Raw genomic sequence first — 18,729 nt, 5'->3', positions numbered from 1 at the left:
TTTTTTTTTTTTTTTTTTTTTTAATATACCTCTCCATTATAGCATTTCTGCTTCTGAAAAGCTCAAATTCACTACCTTATTTTGTTGTTGTTTGTTGTTTATGTGCCGTCGAGTAGAACCCAAATCATAGTGACCCCTCCTTGGGTTTCCTAGGCAATATACCTATGGAAGTAGATTGCCCCATCTTCCTTCCAAGGAGTGGCTGGTGGGTTTGAACTGCCACCCTTCTAGTTAGCAGTCAAGTGCCTTATGTACTATGCTACCAGAGCTCCTCCACTACCTTATACGTTGCTTAAAAATAATCAAACCATTTATTGGAATATCTTCTGGTTATAACAGTAATGGAAATTCATTTAAGGAAATTAGGAAAATATCAAAATATTTTAAAAATTGAAAAATATGAAAAAGAAAAAAATTTCAAATCAATCAGAAACACTCACTATACAAATCATTTCTATAAAATAAACACTTGTAAATATATTTAATATTTTAATTCTATTTTGTAGTCAACTTTTTTTGCTTCATCATATTATAAGCTAGATCCTTATCTTCCATTATTCTTTTTTCTAAAAAAAACCAACTCACTGTTGCCAAGTAGATTTGAGTCATAGTGACCCCTCCTTGGATTTCCCAGGAGGTATCTCTAGTATTGTAGTGCCTAAGGCACTTGACTGCCAACCAGAAGGATGGTGGTTCAAACCCACCAGTCACTCCTTGGAAGGAAGATTGGGCAATCTACTTCCATAGGATACCGCCTCGGAAACCCAAGGAGGGATCACTATGAATCGGGGCCGACTCGACAGCACATAACAACAACAATAACATCTCTACGGAAGTAGATTGCCTAATCTTCCTTATGAGGAGTGGCTGGTGGGTTTAAATTGCTAGCCTTCTGGTTAGCAGTCAAACATGATTTTTAATGACTATATTTTATTTCTTCATGTGATCATATCATAATATGGTTAACCAATTCCATCAATTTAAATATTTAGTTTTTATAGTTTTGAGCTATTAAAATAACATTGCAATGAACATCTGAATATAAATCTTTTCAAGCATCTCTGGTTATTCTGGCTCATAGCTACCGCCATTGGATTTCCAAGGTGGCGTAGTGCCTAAGACATTTGACTACTAACCAGCAGGCTGATGGTTCAAACCCACCAGCCACTCCTTGGAAGGAAGATTGGCCAATCTACTTCCATAGAGATAATGCCTTGGAAACCCAAGGAGGGGTCGCTATGAGTCAAAATTACGGTAAGACAGTGAGTTTGGTTTTCTGGTAGCGCAGTGCCTAAGGCTAATTTGACTGCTAACCAGAAGGCTGGCAGTTCAAACCCACCAGCCACTCCTCAGAAGAAAGGTTGGGCAATCTGCTTCCATAGTGATACCACCTAGGAAACCAAAGGAGGGCTCACTATGAATTGAGTCCGACTCCACGGCACATTAACAACAACAAATCTTTATAGAAGTAGATTACCCCATCTTCCTTCTGTGGTTTGAACCACCAGCCTCCTGGTTAGCAGTCAAATTCCTTAGGCACTGTGCCACCAGAGCTCCTTTTTGTTTGTTTAGGTTTAAATAGAATTACTGAATAAATGGCATGTGTCTTCTTAAAGACTTTTGACTTTTGATGGGATTTTGAGACATCTCTTGCCTCCTCTCACTCCTCCTTCCTTTCCGCTCACCTCAACACTACTAAGTTATCAGTTCTTCAGAAATAGTCTATTCTAATGAGGAGCCACCATGCAAATACTCCACTTAGAAGCCTCATATTTTAGCAGTTCACTTGTTTCAAATTAACTTGATGGTAGAGGAATGAGATGCTCCTTGTGATTTGTAGAAAATATTTCACAGCAGTCAGCACAATCTTAGTCTCATACATTTTTGAGGCCTATGGGATTCCTACGATTTTAGTGTTTTTCTTGTTCTCAAGGTCAAATTGCTAGAGTCAGACTTTCAAAGTGTGGTTCCCAGACCAGCAGCATCAGCTTCATATGGGAGAAATTTGCTCAATGCAAGTCCTCAGCTCACCTCTGTGGAATTGGAAATTCAGGGAAGCCGGGAGAGGGGCAGCAATCTTGGTTGTAGATGTCTTCTAGGTGGTTCTGGTGCGTGTTCAAATTTGAGAGCCACTGTTCTGTTTCAGAGAGCACAGGCAAACACTAATTGGCTGCTTTATGAAGGGAACCAGAAGATAGATGGTCCTGTAGAGAGAACTTTGCTTGTGACCCATTATATTAGGGCAAGACTTCTGGCAATCTACTTTTGTAAAGATTTACCACCTATGGAAACCCAATGGGGCTCACTATGAATTGGAATCCACTCGATGGAAGTGGGTTTGGTGCTTTTGGTTTTTAGTCCCTCTGCAACTCTCATTTTCCTCAATGATAAAATAATGGAGACAATAAATGTCTCTCTCTCATGGGTTTTGTAAGCTTTTTAGAAAAGATGGTGCTTAAGAAAATGTACTTTTCTTCCTTTTTGGCAAAGTTAATCTAACCTCAGTTTTGATCCTTTATCGTTTTCTTTTGAGCAAAGGGTAAAAGCCTTGTACCATGAAAAGAGAATAAATTGCTTTGCTGTAGAGACACTGATTGAAATCTATTTTCTTCAAATGTCCCCTTAACCACCCTGAAAGCACTTCACATTCTGACACCATGACAATCATAGTTCAATAGTTCCTGAACATCTACCATATCCTACGTGGAGGATACAATGAACTATACACATGGCCCTTTGCTTGAGAGGCTCACACTTCATTTGAAAGTTAAAATATTAACGTAAGAAAAATAAAATTAAAAGCCAAATGAACAAAATGACACAAGGCAACAGAGAAGGACAGCCACCAAAGCTGGTATGCTTAATTCTCAAGTAGGTGGTCTAGGTAATACTTGTTCCTGGGAAGCAGAGATCTTAATAGATGCAGCTTATATGTGAAGGAAATATTATGGAAGCTGGGAAAAATGATAGCAGAGGAACAGAAACAGAATGCAAGTCTTAGCACTTGTGAGACCTTGGACCAGTCAGTCATTTATTCTCCCTGTTTCAGTTCTACATACAAAAAGAATATAGAATTCCTATAAGCTCCTGCCTTATAGAGGTGTTATAAAAATTAAATTATTTAATGACCTAAAAGTCTAGAGCATGGCACCTAACAAGTACAGAAAAAAAAAAGTATTTAATAAAAATTAAGGCAGAGGAAGACTTTGGAAGAATTTGGTTAAGCAACAACAATTTTAACCCTTGGAAGTCATCTTCTCATCCAAATTATTTACATTCAATTCACTGTGCCCTGTCAGATTTCATTAAAAGGGCTAATGTCTTCTTTCTTAATTGAGGAATACAGTAGAACATCTTTATCCTTAAGCCTGTGTACCTCACTAATTTGAAATCTTTATCTCACACTGAAATTTTACTCCAAGATTATGTTTACATGTTTTATCATCAGACAAACTGAGTGGGAAAAGGATAAATAAAAGTGGGAATACAGAATCCAGAAACAGAAAGGAGGTAACTGACTTTCACTAACAAAAGGAACTAGGTAATTAGAACCTAAAACCTATTCTGGAAAGAGACTGCCCAAACTTTTACATGTAATCCTAGAAGATTATGGCAGGAATCTTTCTAGTAAAAATAGAAGGGTGAAAATAGCTCACAGGTTACTGTGATGTTCCTAGTCGACTGTGAGTAAATCAAACTTTTATTAATAGGAATATAGCAAAGGATTACTAATGTCATTCTAGATAAAAAATAATCCCAAAATGGAAGGTAAATGTTTAGCTAATGTACCTTAAATGGTGTCATTTTAGTAAACTAAAGTTTTATATTTTCTAATCTCATAAAATAAGATTTGCAATTGAACAGAGCTTCTCTGAGAATGCTACTGCAGGCTCAAACTGAAGGCAAACAGATTAAACTCTACTCTGGAGTTTTAGATGTCATGAATAGTAAAGGAAGCTGATACATATCCAAGAAGAGAGACTGCTTCTGGTTAAGCAGAGTAGAGGTAAATCATGTGTCTTAGCTCAAATGTCATCTCCTTGATGAAGTGTTATCTGTTACCCCATCACGTACCTTTAGGATTTTGAACATATTTCTTTCATAGCATTTATAGGATGTGTTCATACAAAATTTGCAACTGAATTTGTATAACAGCTTTATGCATAACAACTAAAATATGTAAACTATTCAAAAATCCACCAACAGATGAATGGATAAGCAAAATGAAATATATCCATACAGTGGAGTATTATTATTCAGCCATAAGAAAGAACAAAGTACCAATACATGCTACATACAACATGGATGAATCTGGATAACATTACGTTCAATTAAAGATGCCAGTTACTAAGATGGACCACTTGGACCTCAGCCTTCAGGACCCGGAGACCAGAACTAGATGGTACCTGGCTACCAACACTAACCACACACAAAGGGGTCAAAACTGGAGATCCTGGATAGGGTGGGAGGGAAAATGTGGAACAAAATTCAAAAACTGACCAGAATTACTGGTCGGATAGAGTCTGGTGGAACCCCCGAGACTATGGCCCTTTGGCCCCAAAATGGACTCACTCCCATGGTTTGGCTCTTAGCCCAATCGTAGAAAGACCTACATGCAGAACACCTACCCCAGGGCATGCACTCACCTACTCTAGGGAGATGCACCCCTTAGAGCAATTCATCATGAGACTCCAGAGGGACAGCATTCATAGAGAGGGAAAGCTGGACAGACAGGAATATATAGTTAACAAGGGCACAGGGAAGGGGTAATCACAGCAATGGGAGGGGAGGAGAGGTTTTTATGGTTGGGGATGGTAATCGGGGCATGGAATCAAATGTGCATGAACTGTTGAATCTAAAACAAATTTTCTTTGTAAATTTGCACCCAAAGCCCAATAAACTTAAAAAATAAAATTAGATTATGGTGAAAAAAAAGTAATAATAAAGATGTCAGTCACAAAAGATCACATATTGTATGATTTCATTTGTATGAAATGTGCAGAATGGGCAAATCTACAGAAATAGAAAATTAGTGTTGCTTGCGGCTGGGAGATAGGAAGTTTTAGAAGTGATTGTTATGGTTTTCTCGGTGTAGGTAATACAAATGTTCTAAAATTGATAGTGAAAATTGTACAACTCTGACCATACTAAAAACATTGAATTGTACATTTTAAATAGATAAATAGAATGACATTTGGATTAAGTCTCATAAAAGCTATTACCAAAGAAAGTATACATTTGTTATTGTACATTCAGGCCTGCCTACAGGAATGAAGAATGTTTCATGGAGGAAAGGTAGTTGGCATAGAGTTAAACAGGTCTATGAGTGGGCAAAGGCTTCTGATACCACCAGAAAAAGAAACTCAAGAACCACAGAGAAAATGCAATGACTCACAACTTTATAACGTAGGTTGTAGCTTTGTAGCTTCTGTTTTGTGTTTTGTCATTTTCATTACTTTTTGTCAAAACCAAAAGAATCTGAGAAATATAGTGCAATAGGTATAGAAATCAGGTTCTGAAGTGAAACTATGTATATTTGAGTTCTAGTTCTACTATTTTCTAGTTGAGAAAAACTTAGGCAAGTTAAATGACTTCTGAGCCTCAGGTTCTACATCTATAGTTGTACTGTTGTCTGATATGGTAGTCTTTAGTCATCTGTGGCTAGTCTAAATTGAGATGTGCTTGGGTCACTATGAGTCAGGTCTGACTTGACGGCACATACCAAAACCAACAAGGAAAACACAGAGAGGTGCACAAGAGGTACAGACAACAAAGGTAAATACTATTATATATACTGCATGATCAGTAAAAACAAACACTGATCTATGAGTAGATGCATAGGTATACAGACAAGAAGATCAGGAATAGGTAGGCAAATGGGAATATGACATACATAGGTTTGGCAGACAGTATTCCTACAAATGTATTTGTATGTGCTATAAAAATGTCCACATATGTCACATCGCTAACAGAGGAAAAAGTAAGGATAATTTCTAAACCACAACCAAGTACCATGAGGCAGTGAGTGACTGGGCTTGCAGGCTTAGGACCATGGTTGCAGGGGACATCAAGAGCAATTGGTACAATATAATACACAAAAACATTGTTATACATCCTACTTTGGTGTGTAGTAACTGCAGTGTAGTAAATTACTTAGTGTGGCTTTTCTACCCATAAGTCTTTGTAAACTCCAAGGTGGGATTTTCTATGAGCAACTGAGGAGCTATCCACCTGGGTTATTTCTGTTGGGCGTGGCACAATACAATGTTCTGGGAGGTTCCCACTCTCTCTCACTGCTTAGAGTTCTGATGCTGTGATTGGCTAGTTTGATCACCCTTCCGGGCTCAAAAGGAGGCCTCCTGGAGGCAGAACTCTCTCTGACTGCTGGTGGAGGAAGATGTACTGCGGAAAGAGACATGCGCCCCTGAAAGAGACACGTGCTGCTGGGAAAGAGACATGCATTGCTGAGTGAGACACCGAGGGACCAGCACTGCTGCCGAAAGAGACTGTGAGAGACTGTTGGCTGAGGGACGGTGGGCTGAGAGAGAGACTGAGCGTTCTACCTGAACTTGAGTTGTAGCCTGGTGCTTCCCTAATAAATCCCGTAATCTGTGAGTTTTGTGTGGCCACTGCAGCGAATTATTGAACCCAGGAGAGAGGTGGTGGGTGCTTTGGGAGGAATGGTTGGTGAAATAGCTGGAGGGAGGCAGCATGTCTGGCCTTGCAGTAATAGGCCTTGGGTTACTGCTGGTAATCCTGTCTTTCTCTTGTGGGATTAGAGGAGGTCAGAACATGTGGCCTCCTTGCCCTTTTTGCAGTGACCGTGGTCTTAAAAGCTTGCAAGTGGCCATCTAAAATGCAAGTATTGGTGTTTCCTCATCTGAAGCAAAGGAGAGTGAAGAAAATCAAAGATAAATGGAAATAGTTAGTCCAAAGGACTAATGGACCATAAGAACCTCAGCCTACACAACCCCAAGACCAGAAGAACTAGATAATGCTTGGCTATCTATGCCAACCACTTGGAAAGGGATCAGAATTAGAGATCCTGGATAGAGTGGGAGGAAAGATGTGGAAGAAAATTGAAAAACATAAAAATAACCAGAATTATTGGTCAGAAAGAGACTAGTGAAACCCCTGAGACTATGGCCCTAAATCACCTTTCAGGCCTGGAATTGGACTCACTTCCATGGTTATCTATCAGCCAAATAGCAGATGGGTCTACAATTTGAATAACTATGTCAGGGAGACACACTCTTTAGGACAGTCAACCATGGAAGATCAGAAGGACAGCATTTGCACAGGAGAGAGCTAGGCAGGAAGGAATGCTGAGGTTAGGAAGACACAAGAAAGGGAAATTACAGGGGAGAGGTGGGAGGAAAGGTATTACATTGTAGGGATTGTAATCAGTGTCATGAAACAAAAATTGCACCCAAATCACAATAAAAATTTAAAATAAATAAATAAATATGTGTTAAAAACAGCCCTGGTGATGCAGTGGTTAAAGGGCTCAGCTACTAATCAAAAGATCAGTAGTTTGAACTCACCAGCCACTCCATGGGAGAAAGATGTGATAATCTGCTTCCGTAAAGATTTACAGCCTTGGAAACCTTATGGGGCAGTTCTACTCATAAGGTTACTATGAGTTGGAATTGACACAATGCCAGTGGATTTGTTTTTCTCTTTTGGTTTATATACATAAAATACACATCAGATTTTGAGGACCTAATCTTCCAGCCAATCTCATTAATTATTTATATTAGTTACATACTAATATAATATTTTTTGTATATTGGGTTAAATAAAATATATTATTAAAATTAATTTCGTCTGTTTAAGTTTACTTTTTTAATGTGATTACTAAACCACCACTACTACCATCAAGGCAATTCGGACTCATATTGACCCTATAGGAAGGAGTAGTGTTTCCAAGGCTGTAAATCTTCACAGAAGAAGACTACCTCATCTTTCTCCTGGGGAGCGGCTGGTGATTTGTTTAGCAGATGAATGCTTTTAACTACTATGCCGACAGAGGTCCTTAAAGTGATAACTAGAAATTTAAAATTACTATGTGGCTTGTGTATTTATTTCGGATAGTGCTGACCTATAATATGGTAATCATAATTCTACCTACTAAATATGGTTGTTGTGAGAATTAAATGGTTAAATACCTGATGCATAATAAGCACTTAGTAAGAGAGAGCTCTAACAACATTTTTTATTGGTCAGGTTCAGAGGGTGATGAGGTTAAGAGATGAATCGCTTGTCATGGGCAAAACACCAAGTAACACAGAGGGACAGTGTACTTCAGAGAAGAAAGTAAGCCACACTAAATCTTAAAGGCTTGAGGGATGGAGCTGACTGGGCAGAAGTGTCACCCATGGATTGAGGTCAGGGGACCCACATGGTTCCCAGACAGCAGCTTTGCAGAAGACAAAACTGGTTTGACCGTCCGTTGGTAACAGTGAAGTGGTCAGAACTAGAAGACTGTAAATGAGGTTTACGGTTGTATTTCTGGTTCCAAGGTGTCATTTCAAAATGTGGAAAACCTCTCCATCCCTCTTACATTTCTCTCTTGTTTATCTATAAAGGAGTTAATATTTGTTTTATATTCTTGTTTATTGTTCCTTTGGAGCATGGGAGAATTGCTAAGTACCATTCATTGATCTGGGAGCTCTTGTGGGGCAGTCCCCAAGGCATTTGACTGCTACCCAGAAGGCTGGCAGTTCAAACCCACCAGCTACTCCTCGGAAGGAAGACAGGGCTATCTACTTCCATAGGGATGCTGCCCAGGAAACTCAACAAGGAGGGGGTCTCTATGAGTCAGATTGGATTAGACTCAACAGCAGTGAGTTGTTTTTTTTTTTTTTTTTTTTGATTCATTGATCCATATTCTCGAAATACAAGTTCCTAGATGGCACAAACGATTAAGCACTTGACTCCAAAAGTTTGGTGGTTTGAACCACCCAAAGGCCTGGCAATTTGCTTTCGGCCAGTTGGGCCTTGCAGTTTGCTTCCAAAAGGTCAAGGCCTTGAAAACCTTAAGGAGCTGTTCTATTTGCACACATGGGGTTGCCATGATTCAAAGTTGATGCCAACTAACAACGTTCTCCAAATGGGCAGGCAGATAATCCACCACCTGTGATTCCCCACCCCCACTCGTTTTCTCAGTCCTTCCTCCCTTTTGACAAACTTAACAGTAAGTGTGCTTATCCAGAGTTTTAAGAATATGGAGTTATAATTTGTTTTCAAGCTCACAGACCCTTAGAAGTCCTGGCTGTTACTATTTTCAGTGATCCGTTTTCTAAAAGGCTCTGGGCTCTGGCTTTCCACCCAGGAAATCTGGCCCATTCTGCAGAGCTGCAGAGGTTTACATGTGTCAAAGCTCAGAAAGTGGCAGGAAAAGAGAAATGCGGTATTCAAATTAATGAAAGACAAAAGGAATTCAGTAGGATTTCCACATATTTATTTCATCACTTTTCATATTCAATTTAGAACCAATGATGTGCTATCTCAGTTTTATATGTATACGGACAAATGAACACCCACCATTGGAATTATCAGTATAAACACATGTTTCTGCTTAATAATAAATATTTGAAAATGTTTGACATGGCTTCTTTAATTTGTACAAATAAAGACATTCTTTTCCTCATGTCTCTTCTTCAGAAATCCAGATCTATCAGTTTCTTGAAGCAGTATTATATTACTTCGGTGATTCTGCCTGTTCTGCAAATTGTAGACAAATAGACTGGAGCTTCCACCACAAAACATGTGATGCAGAGATGAGATGACTATATGGGGATGTCCCCTATAAAGGATAGTGTACTACATCGCAGTCTCAAAGAGGCACAGAATAAGAGAAATCAAATGGAGTTTCTGAAATAATTTTTTTTAAAACCTACTTGTCAAGTCCACTATTTTTGTAGGGCTGGAGGAAGATGATGGAATGGCTTCCTTCTAGAAACCTGACTACATGGTCCATAGAACAATGACATTGTATGTCTTCATTCTGAGTGCCTTCTGTCTTAATGCTTAATGAAATTAACAATAACAGAAGACAAATATTAATTCTTAAAGCTGACTGGCAAAAGTCTTTAAAAAGTCTTGTCCTCTACCCTCATCCCCTCAAAAGAGGAAGAAAAAATAGGCCATTTTTTTCCTGATAATGCAACATGCTTGGTAGAAAGCAAGTCACATTTAATGTTCCATCAAAAAAAAAAGTCTTCATATACATTAGTTGAAACTTATTGAAACAAAATTGACTTTTCCTAAGTGTTTTTTTTATTTTTTTTTCCTACAAAGAACAGAGTGTTTTGTTCTTAGAGCAGAACTATTCTCACTGTACCAAATGGGATTCGAAAACTACGAATGTTGTTAAAAGTGTTGTGCATGTTAGCTCAAAACGACACACTAGGTAGTATACTGAATAGGCCCAAATTTTATCATTTGAGGTTTTTCATAGCTCTTTACAAAAATCTTAAATACATGTAAATATGTAAACAGTGTGCTCTCAGAGAGCAGTACTTAGATGTGTCACATTGTATTCCTTCCAGGGAGGCAGATTCAAGTGAAATATCATCAATCAGGTTCAAAACCAACCATTGGAAGTACTCTCTGGTTCAGGGGCAAATACCACCTTACACATCTCAGAGTTCTCTTGATGGAGTGGGAATTCACATCCTGCTACTAGCTTTTCTTTTCTTTTCCGAGAGACATAGCCTTTGCCTGTGGACAGCTTTTCATACTTTGTCTCAAATTGCCTGTGTAACAAGAAGAATAATGACGAAAAAATTACACAAAAATTAAAGTTATCCAGTCATCCCACACCTGTCTGATTCCAGGTGAGTGTACATTGAAGCTTCTTTTTCAAAGGAATTTGAGATAGACATAAGTGCCAGTGATTACCAGCTTCCATACCCATGAATGAGGTGATTTTCCTTTCCCTATTTCTTTCTATACTAACAGAGACATTTCAGATGCCTGGAGTATCAGAGTCCTGCCACACATTTTTCTTTAATGTAGAACTGAATTCCTTTCAGCTCTTTGGGGATACTGTTAAGATCTTCAGTCCTTGCTATGTCTCCCACCCCTCATTCCAGGTGCCCCACCTTGAGAGCACTCCCCTTTTGAGTAAGTACCAAGGCCAACTGGACTTAAGCTGAGAATGCTGACAGGGAAACATTCCCCAAATTCTGGCCCAAGAAAAATGTGGAACCAAACCAGATAGCCATATGGCTGGATTGCTGTTCACTACATTTTGATCAATGGCAGATTTACTTTTTTAAAATACATTTTTAAAGTTTTTCTCAATGTAATTAGTATAAGTTAGTGACAGTTTAATCTTCTAACTACAGCCCATGATCTTTTATGCTATACAAATATAACTAACTTACTCATATCTGTATGTATGTCGCTATGTGTGTATATGGCATTCTTTATATGGATCATGAAATGCCAGGAAAATAAAGAAAGTGCTCAAGTCTGGCCTATTTGTCAAAAGAAAGGCTGGAACTACAAGGTGGCTTGTTGTCTTCAGTCTACAACGTGGTGCTATAGTATATGTCAAGGGGACCTCTAAAGCTACTATTGACAGAAAACTGAGTGCTACCTAGAACCAAAGCATTCTATTAGTCCTTCTAGTTCTGTGTAATAAACCCACTGCCATTGAGTCAATTCTGACTCATAGCAACCCTCATTAGGTTTCCAAGGCTGTCAATCTTTATGAAAGAAAATTGCCTCATCTTCCTCCCATGGAGCAGCTAGTGGGTAACACTATGCCACCAGAGCTGCTTAGTTCCATCTAATAGTAATGTAAAGATTCAAAGGATACTGTTTAAATGAGAGTTAGGCTCTAGGGTGAAAGAGGTATCAGGAAAGTTGCATGGACCATTATATATTTCTTCCTCAGAACATTAAGAATTCTATTGCAAGTATTTTTTTTTTTTAATTCAAAATCCAGAATTCTCAAGGTCAAACCAAAACTTTGAGAGAATTTCTTTGTGTTATAGAAAGGAACTCTGGTGGTATAATGGATAAGACATTTGGCTGCTAACCAGAAGGTCAGTGGTTCAAACCCACCAGCTGCTCCACGGAAGGAAGATGGGGCAATCTACTTCCATAAAGATTTACAGTGTCAGAAACCCAATGAGGTCACTATAAGTTGGAATCAACTTGATGGCAGTAAGTTTGTATCACAGAAACTTACTTTCCTTAGATATATGAATTATTCTTTTTATTACTCTTTTTTAAATTTTCACTCAGTTACTACCATTTTATTTTAATACCAAACTTGAATGCTCATAACTGAGCACAAGTTTCTAGTGAAAGAAGGATGGCCCTGAAACATTCTTACCTGAATGGAGCTACATCCTTGTCCATCTGCATGCAAACTAAGAATGGATATTGAGAAAACTGCACTGTTGAGATGAACTCCAGGCCTGCTTCTGTTTCCACACTGATTTCCCGTCCAGTTTTCACAAAAGAAGAGTCCACTGTGATGTCACCAGTTATTACCACGGCAACCCTAAAGATTTTTTTTAGGGGAAAGAAAAAGAAACCTGTTAACATCACACTTTAATTGAGCTAGGCTAACAGCTCTAATGTCACAGGATCTGAACTCATGGTGCTGATGACTATAAGGAAAACAAAGGACTAACAAGTGACCTACATATGCTTAGAGTTCTGTTGGTCATCAAGGCCTGACTGAGCAGCAACACTTTGCTCACCCCAGATTCCTTCCTCAATATTCAACTCTAGATGTAGGAACAAAGTGTCTCTCAAGTACTATGTTTGGTATGGAGCTACCAACCAAAAAAAAAAAAAAACAAACTCACTGCCGTCAAGTCGGTCCAACTCATAGTGACCCCTCGTTGAGTTTCTGAGGTGGTATCACTACCGAAGTAGATTGCCCAACCTTCCTTCCGGGGCAATGGGTGGTGGATTTGACCTGCCAGCCTTCTGGTTAGCAGTTAAATGCCTCAGGCACTGCACCACCAGAGCTTCCCATGGAGCTACCAAAGACCTAGACAAAAACACACCCGGAACCCAGCCCTCTCTGGAGGTCAGAAGCAACTGAGTTACCTTAAAACTAACTCACTGCTATCAAGTCAATTCGACTCACAGTGACCCCTCCTTGGGTTTCTGAGGTGGTATCTCTACAGAAGTAGACTGCCTAGTCTTCCTTCCAAGGAGTGGCTGGTGGGTATGAACCACCAGCCTTCTGGTTAGCAGTCAAATGCCTTAGGCACTACACCACCAGAGCTCTTGAGTTCTGTTAAAAGAAGTCTAAACTCACCAAGAAGACAGCTGATGTTTGTAATAATTGTCTTAGGTAAGTATCTCTCTGTTGGCAGTTCTCTGTAACTATTTCAATTCCATATTCACTTTTGTTGTTGTTGTTATGTGCCTTTGAGTCAGACCCAACTCATAGCGACTCCTCCTTGGTTTTCCGAGGTGGTATCACTATGGAAGTAGATTGCCCCATCTGCCTTCCAAGGAGTGGCTAGTGGGTTTTAACAGCCAGCCTTCTGATTAGCAGTCAAGTGCCTTAGGCACTACCCTACCAGAGCTACTTTTCCCCAAAGGGGTCTCTAGAGATACAAATTTGTGGTTTCCAAAATATTTGAAAAATATTGTGCTACAAATATTGGATCTGAACAGTGGGTGCCCCAGAAGAAACAGATATGGTGGATACTGTATATCTTAGTTTAGAGAAAGGATGGGATAGACAGATTGATTTGGCTAGGAAATATGGCTTGGATGATAATGAAGAAGATAACCAATCTCAATAAAAGACCTATCACCAGGACTACTTTAATATATAGACTTTAAATAAAACTGTGAGAAATTACTCTCCAAATTATACTAGAATCTTATGCCAATTAAGTTTTTGGTAGAGGTACTATTTTTGTTGTGCAATTTAAAATTCCTTATCAGTGTACAAGTAGGTCAGAGGTTGGAGGTGGTGTCTTTTCAATCCCTGAATACCTTATATTTCCTCAAAATGTTTTATATTCAGCAAAGTTTTAAGATATAATTTAAAAATGAATGAAGGAATATATGAAAAACAGAAGGTTGTTGTTGTTGTTATGTGCCATCGAGTAGGACCCAACTTCTAGCGACCCCTCCTTGGGTTGCCAAGGCCGTATCACTACGGTAGTAGATTGCCCAACCTTTCTTCCGAGGAGTGGCTGTTGGGTTTGAACTGCCAGCCTTCTGGTTAGCAGTCAAATGCCTTAGGCACTATGCTACCAGAGCTCCTATTGTTAATTTTCCCTGCAAGAAATTCAACTCAGTTTAACTAAGGGAAACTTCTGCCTAGAAAATACTTCACAAAGAAGAGGAAGATCACCAATTCAGTAGAAAGCCCTAAGTTATATTGCTGGATGATCTGATGGTCAATTCCATTTCTTCCCTATGGTTCCTTCTAGTAACACTGTAGATCATCCTTCATATTAAAGGTGCCATCTTTCCATTGTTTTTAATTCTTATGTTCATAGTTTAAAGTGAATCAAAGTTATAATTTTATCATTTGGCCCCACTATACTTTTAAATACTCAAAAGGGTAAAATTGAATTGCATTTCCATTTCCTTTTCTTTAATTCTGTAACAAACAGGAAAAAATTATTATTTTTTATTATTATCCTGGTTCAGAGACATTGTTTTATGTTGTAAATAAAATACTGTCTTGATTTCCACAGCATAGATTAGGAAAAACTAAAGGACTTGAAAATAGTTTGTTTGGAATAAGAAATGTTAATAAAAACTTAAAGACTTCTAATGTTTAAGGCTAAGATTCTGCACAGAAGTAATTGTCCTTTTTTTTTTTTTAACTCACTCCATTGAAGACAGAAAAAGAAGAAAGATTTTTAATCCTATAAGAGGGATTTAGCAAAACAAAAAAGAAAAAAAATTGACTTCAATATAAAATTCCCTGACACAATTGTCAACTACTAAAGTAGAGTGCCACTCCTCGGAAGGAAGGTTGGGCAATCCTACTTCCGTAGTGATACTGCCTCGGAAACCCAAGGAGGGGTCGCTATGAGTCGGGGCCGACTTGACGGCACATAACAACAACAACAACAAAAGTAGAGTATCAAGAGAAGAGGAACTCCTTCATTCATGGGGTATGCAGTCCATGGATGTCTTTAACAGCAAGAAGATTCGTGGCTGTCTGAACTCTATTAGTTCATAAGAAGCTATGGACAGAATGGCTTCCCATAGTCACTTCCAACTCTATGACTTAATGATTACAAACAAAATGGACAGATTTTGAAAAGTGAGAAGGTTAAAAAATCCCCAATATATATTTCTGCACTTCTCTTATAAAGTATTACACATATAATGCTTACCGGTTTTTCACGCGGGTTTTGGACTCACGGTACCATAGACTAAACTCCATTGAACCTGAAATGTCAATAGCTAGACCACCCTGGACCTCCATATTGGCCTTTAGTCCAGATTGCAGCTGAATCTCCTAGAAGAAAAAATATAATTAGCACCAGCAACACTATCTAGTCCACACCATTTGCAAAGGCATATCAACCTCCTGCTGTAAATAATACCATTTGGGTTGTGTTGTGCTAGTCTTTCTCTAGCCTCAGGAAACCTCCACCCTAATCTTGATGGCAGCTAATAACAATCTTGAGTACTGGCAGCAGACTCTGCTGATTTGCTAAATTACTTAATCAATTGAAATTGTAGAGCTGTAACATGCCAATTGAAAAGGGAGTTTTCCTTCAATCATTGCCTAATTTTGGAAGGGATAATGCTTGTCAAAGTGTGATATCCAAACTGGGAATTTGTTAGATATTCAAATTCTTGCCTCCCCTCACCCAATTTCTAACCAACTGAGTTAGAAACTCTCAGGGTGGAGCCCAACAATCTGTTTTAACAAGTTCTCTTTCAACACTTCTCCAGTTAGGTGCTATATTAAATATAGACCACAGTATCCAAAAATAAAAGGTAGGATGAAAATTGCTGGCATAATATAAAAGTTCCAGGAACTGTTTAGTTCAAACTAGGAAAGTAAGGTAACTAAGGTAATTTAATTAAGCCTTAACATCTTGCTGTTTGACATTTGAAATGACATCAAATTAACAGTCTATCCAATATGAAGTCAACAGCATTTTTCAGAAAGACACTAATCATTTACAAACATCGTCCATCAGTGAGAAATTCTGTTGGAGTCTAAAACCCATTGTCTTTGCCAGCATTTAGTCTTTAAACCTTGCATTTTCAGTGTTCATTGTATGGGTGATCTTGGCTGATAACTTTTTCACTGGATGGAATCAGATTGCCTGAGGACAGTGTTAGAAGTGATAATGGTTCTGCAAGGAAGGCTCAGCATCCTTAAGTTTGATATTCTTCCAAAGACCTTAAGTTCATGCAACTGGCAGCTTGATTAACTTCTTTATGTAACTGCCCTACTCAGACTAAACACATCGCACTCTTGCCAACTATAAATGCCATGTTTCCACTTTCTAGAAAGGGTGATGTTGATCTCCCCAAATTCTCTCCACTTTCCAAAAATTGTGGCAGGAAATTTCAACTGAAGGACTTGGTTCCCTATCAGATATAATTAAAAAAAAAAAAAAAAAAATTGTGGCATGAACTTAATTTCAGTCTGAAAGACAAACTTGGCTGAAGGCAGGAGAATCTTGGTGCAATGATCAGAGCACTTTAGGAGACAGCCCAAGGACCCTTAAAGCTACTTCTACTCTAGAACAAAATGTGATGGGATTTGGATGCAAAGGTTGTCTCACACATCATTATTAATGTGAAGGAACACAAATTATCCTGAGAAAACTGCAATAACCACACCCAAATTTTAATCCTCATTTAAAATAATAATACCTACAAACTACAGACAAAATACAAGAACTCTGCATTTATATTGTAATTGTGATTATTCCCAAAAGATTCCTACTGTGTGCCCTGGCTTAGAATATTCCTTTCTTTGGAGCTGTATCTTTCTTTCCAAGTTTGAAAATTATAGTCTTGTTAGACCACCCACCAGAAGTCTGTGATAAAGAACTTGACCTTCCTACTGACTATAAATTAAGTGGAAGTCAAAACACACCAAGTGTCATGGTGAAAAATCTTTCATGGCTATTCAATAATGTGCCTTTTGTAGGGAGCAAGCATCTCTAGTACAGTGTGGGTTTTGAGAAGTGTCTTAGAATTCTGGAAAGATTCCATTTCTCTCACGCAAAGCGGCTGTGGAAGTGCTCTTATATGCAGTCATAGAGGAATTTTCCACTGACCCTAGAAGGACAAGCTATGGTTTCTCTGTGAAAGAAACTGAAGTACATAGTACATTGGTTTCAATTTTTGAGGGGTATTAAACAACTGCAACTAACAGTTTGGGAGCACCCACTGTTTGTTAAAACTTTACATCTGGTGTCTCATTTAATTCCTATATCAGTCTTCCATGGTATACATTGTACCTGCAAATTGAAAAAAGTCAGGCTCAGAGGCTACACATGGAGCCAGAATGAAAACTCAGGCTTCCTCCAAGGTGGCTATTTTTCTACTACTATACACAGCTCTCATGAAATCATACCTCTCTTTTTTCTCCTGGTGTGCAAGGGAATCTGTTCTGAGAAATAATGCAAAAAAACTTAGAGCAAAGGCTTATGTCCTTGTTAGACTCAGAACGTATATTTATTCAAATTCTTGCCTATGAATTAGAGGAATAAGTTATAGGAACTTTGTATCTAATGTGATCCCTTTGAGTACAGATACCTTTGGTCCCAAAGGTGCTTCTTACAGCTTAAATATTGACATTTGGACAACTTATCCCATTGCTTTCAGTCAGGAAAATATATTCTTTGCTGGCTAAAGAGGATCCCCTTATTAAATTGACTTTATCATCATTCTCTGAAGAGTAATCCAATTAGCCGAAGAGAGTGTGTGAGCCTAGAGTAATTCCATCTGCCCTGGTGTTTGTGATAGGCCACCCTCTGCCAAAATTTCCTTCAATGTCAGCACTTGACCTAGAGTGGTATGTGCCTCTGACGCTGAGATAACATTACTGGAGTTCTCTGCAGAATCAGGGACCTCAAACAGATTATTTGTATAGTAACCCCAGGTCTATCAAATACTACAGCCTGAACACTCAGACTTTGTGTTATGTTTAATAGCTAGACAACAAATTTTCTCTTAGAATAAGCCTCAGATAACTCAGTTTAATGAATAGAAAAACTCCCAGGTAATCTAGATCCAAGGTTAGCAAACTATGTCCTACAGGTGAATCTGGATATTTTTATAAATAAAGTATTTTTGAGACACAGTCACATTCATTTGTTAATATATTGCCAATGGCTACATTCACACTGTAACAGCAGAGTTGAGGAGGTGCAAAAGAGAATGTTAGCTGACAAAGCTTAAAAAGTTACTTTTTGGCCCTTTCTAGAAAATATTTGCTGACATTGATCTAGATTATTATACACATTTGCATTGAATCTTACACTTCGATTCAGATCATCAGGCATTGCTGATGAATAGTTAACAACAAGGCAAGGCTATTTCTGCTATTATATCTTAGGCTGTTTTCTCCATAACTGCTTGCTACTATCAGTATTTTCTCTTTTGCCTCAAGAGTAAGGAAACTTCTTAAGTAGCTAATAAACTCAAAAGAAAATTTTGTTTACCTATAGCAAAGGAGGGGAGCACTGGTAGCATAGTGCCTAAGGCACTTGACTGCTCACCAGAAGGCTGGCGGTTCAA

At 38.5% G+C, this 18,729-nt stretch overlaps 1 protein-coding gene across 1 annotated transcript in view; it reads right to left on the bottom strand.

Annotated features, from left to right (window-relative positions):
• Window positions 1-10,588: 10,588 nt before the first annotated feature.
• Window positions 10,589-18,729, bottom strand: part of LOC103203787 (microsomal triglyceride transfer protein) — a 77,438-nt gene continuing 69,297 nt past the window's right edge. The window contains exons 16-18 of the mRNA XM_007948869.1: window positions 15,351-15,475; window positions 12,353-12,523; window positions 10,589-10,760 (exon numbers count right to left, since the gene is read on the bottom strand). Coding sequence (XP_007947060.1) covers window positions 10,589-10,760; window positions 12,353-12,523; window positions 15,351-15,475 — 468 coding nt within the window. The remainder of the gene's footprint in view (window positions 10,761-12,352; window positions 12,524-15,350; window positions 15,476-18,729) is intronic.

This window comes from Orycteropus afer, unplaced genomic scaffold (genome assembly GCF_000298275.1).
Source record: "Orycteropus afer afer isolate SDZICR_OR568_19922 unplaced genomic scaffold, OryAfe1.0 scaffold00229, whole genome shotgun sequence".
In the NCBI taxonomy this organism is placed as follows: Eukaryota; Metazoa; Chordata; class Mammalia; order Tubulidentata; family Orycteropodidae; genus Orycteropus; species Orycteropus afer.
Note: the sequence above shows the minus strand (reverse complement) of the source record. Positions and strands in the feature narration are given on the sequence as shown.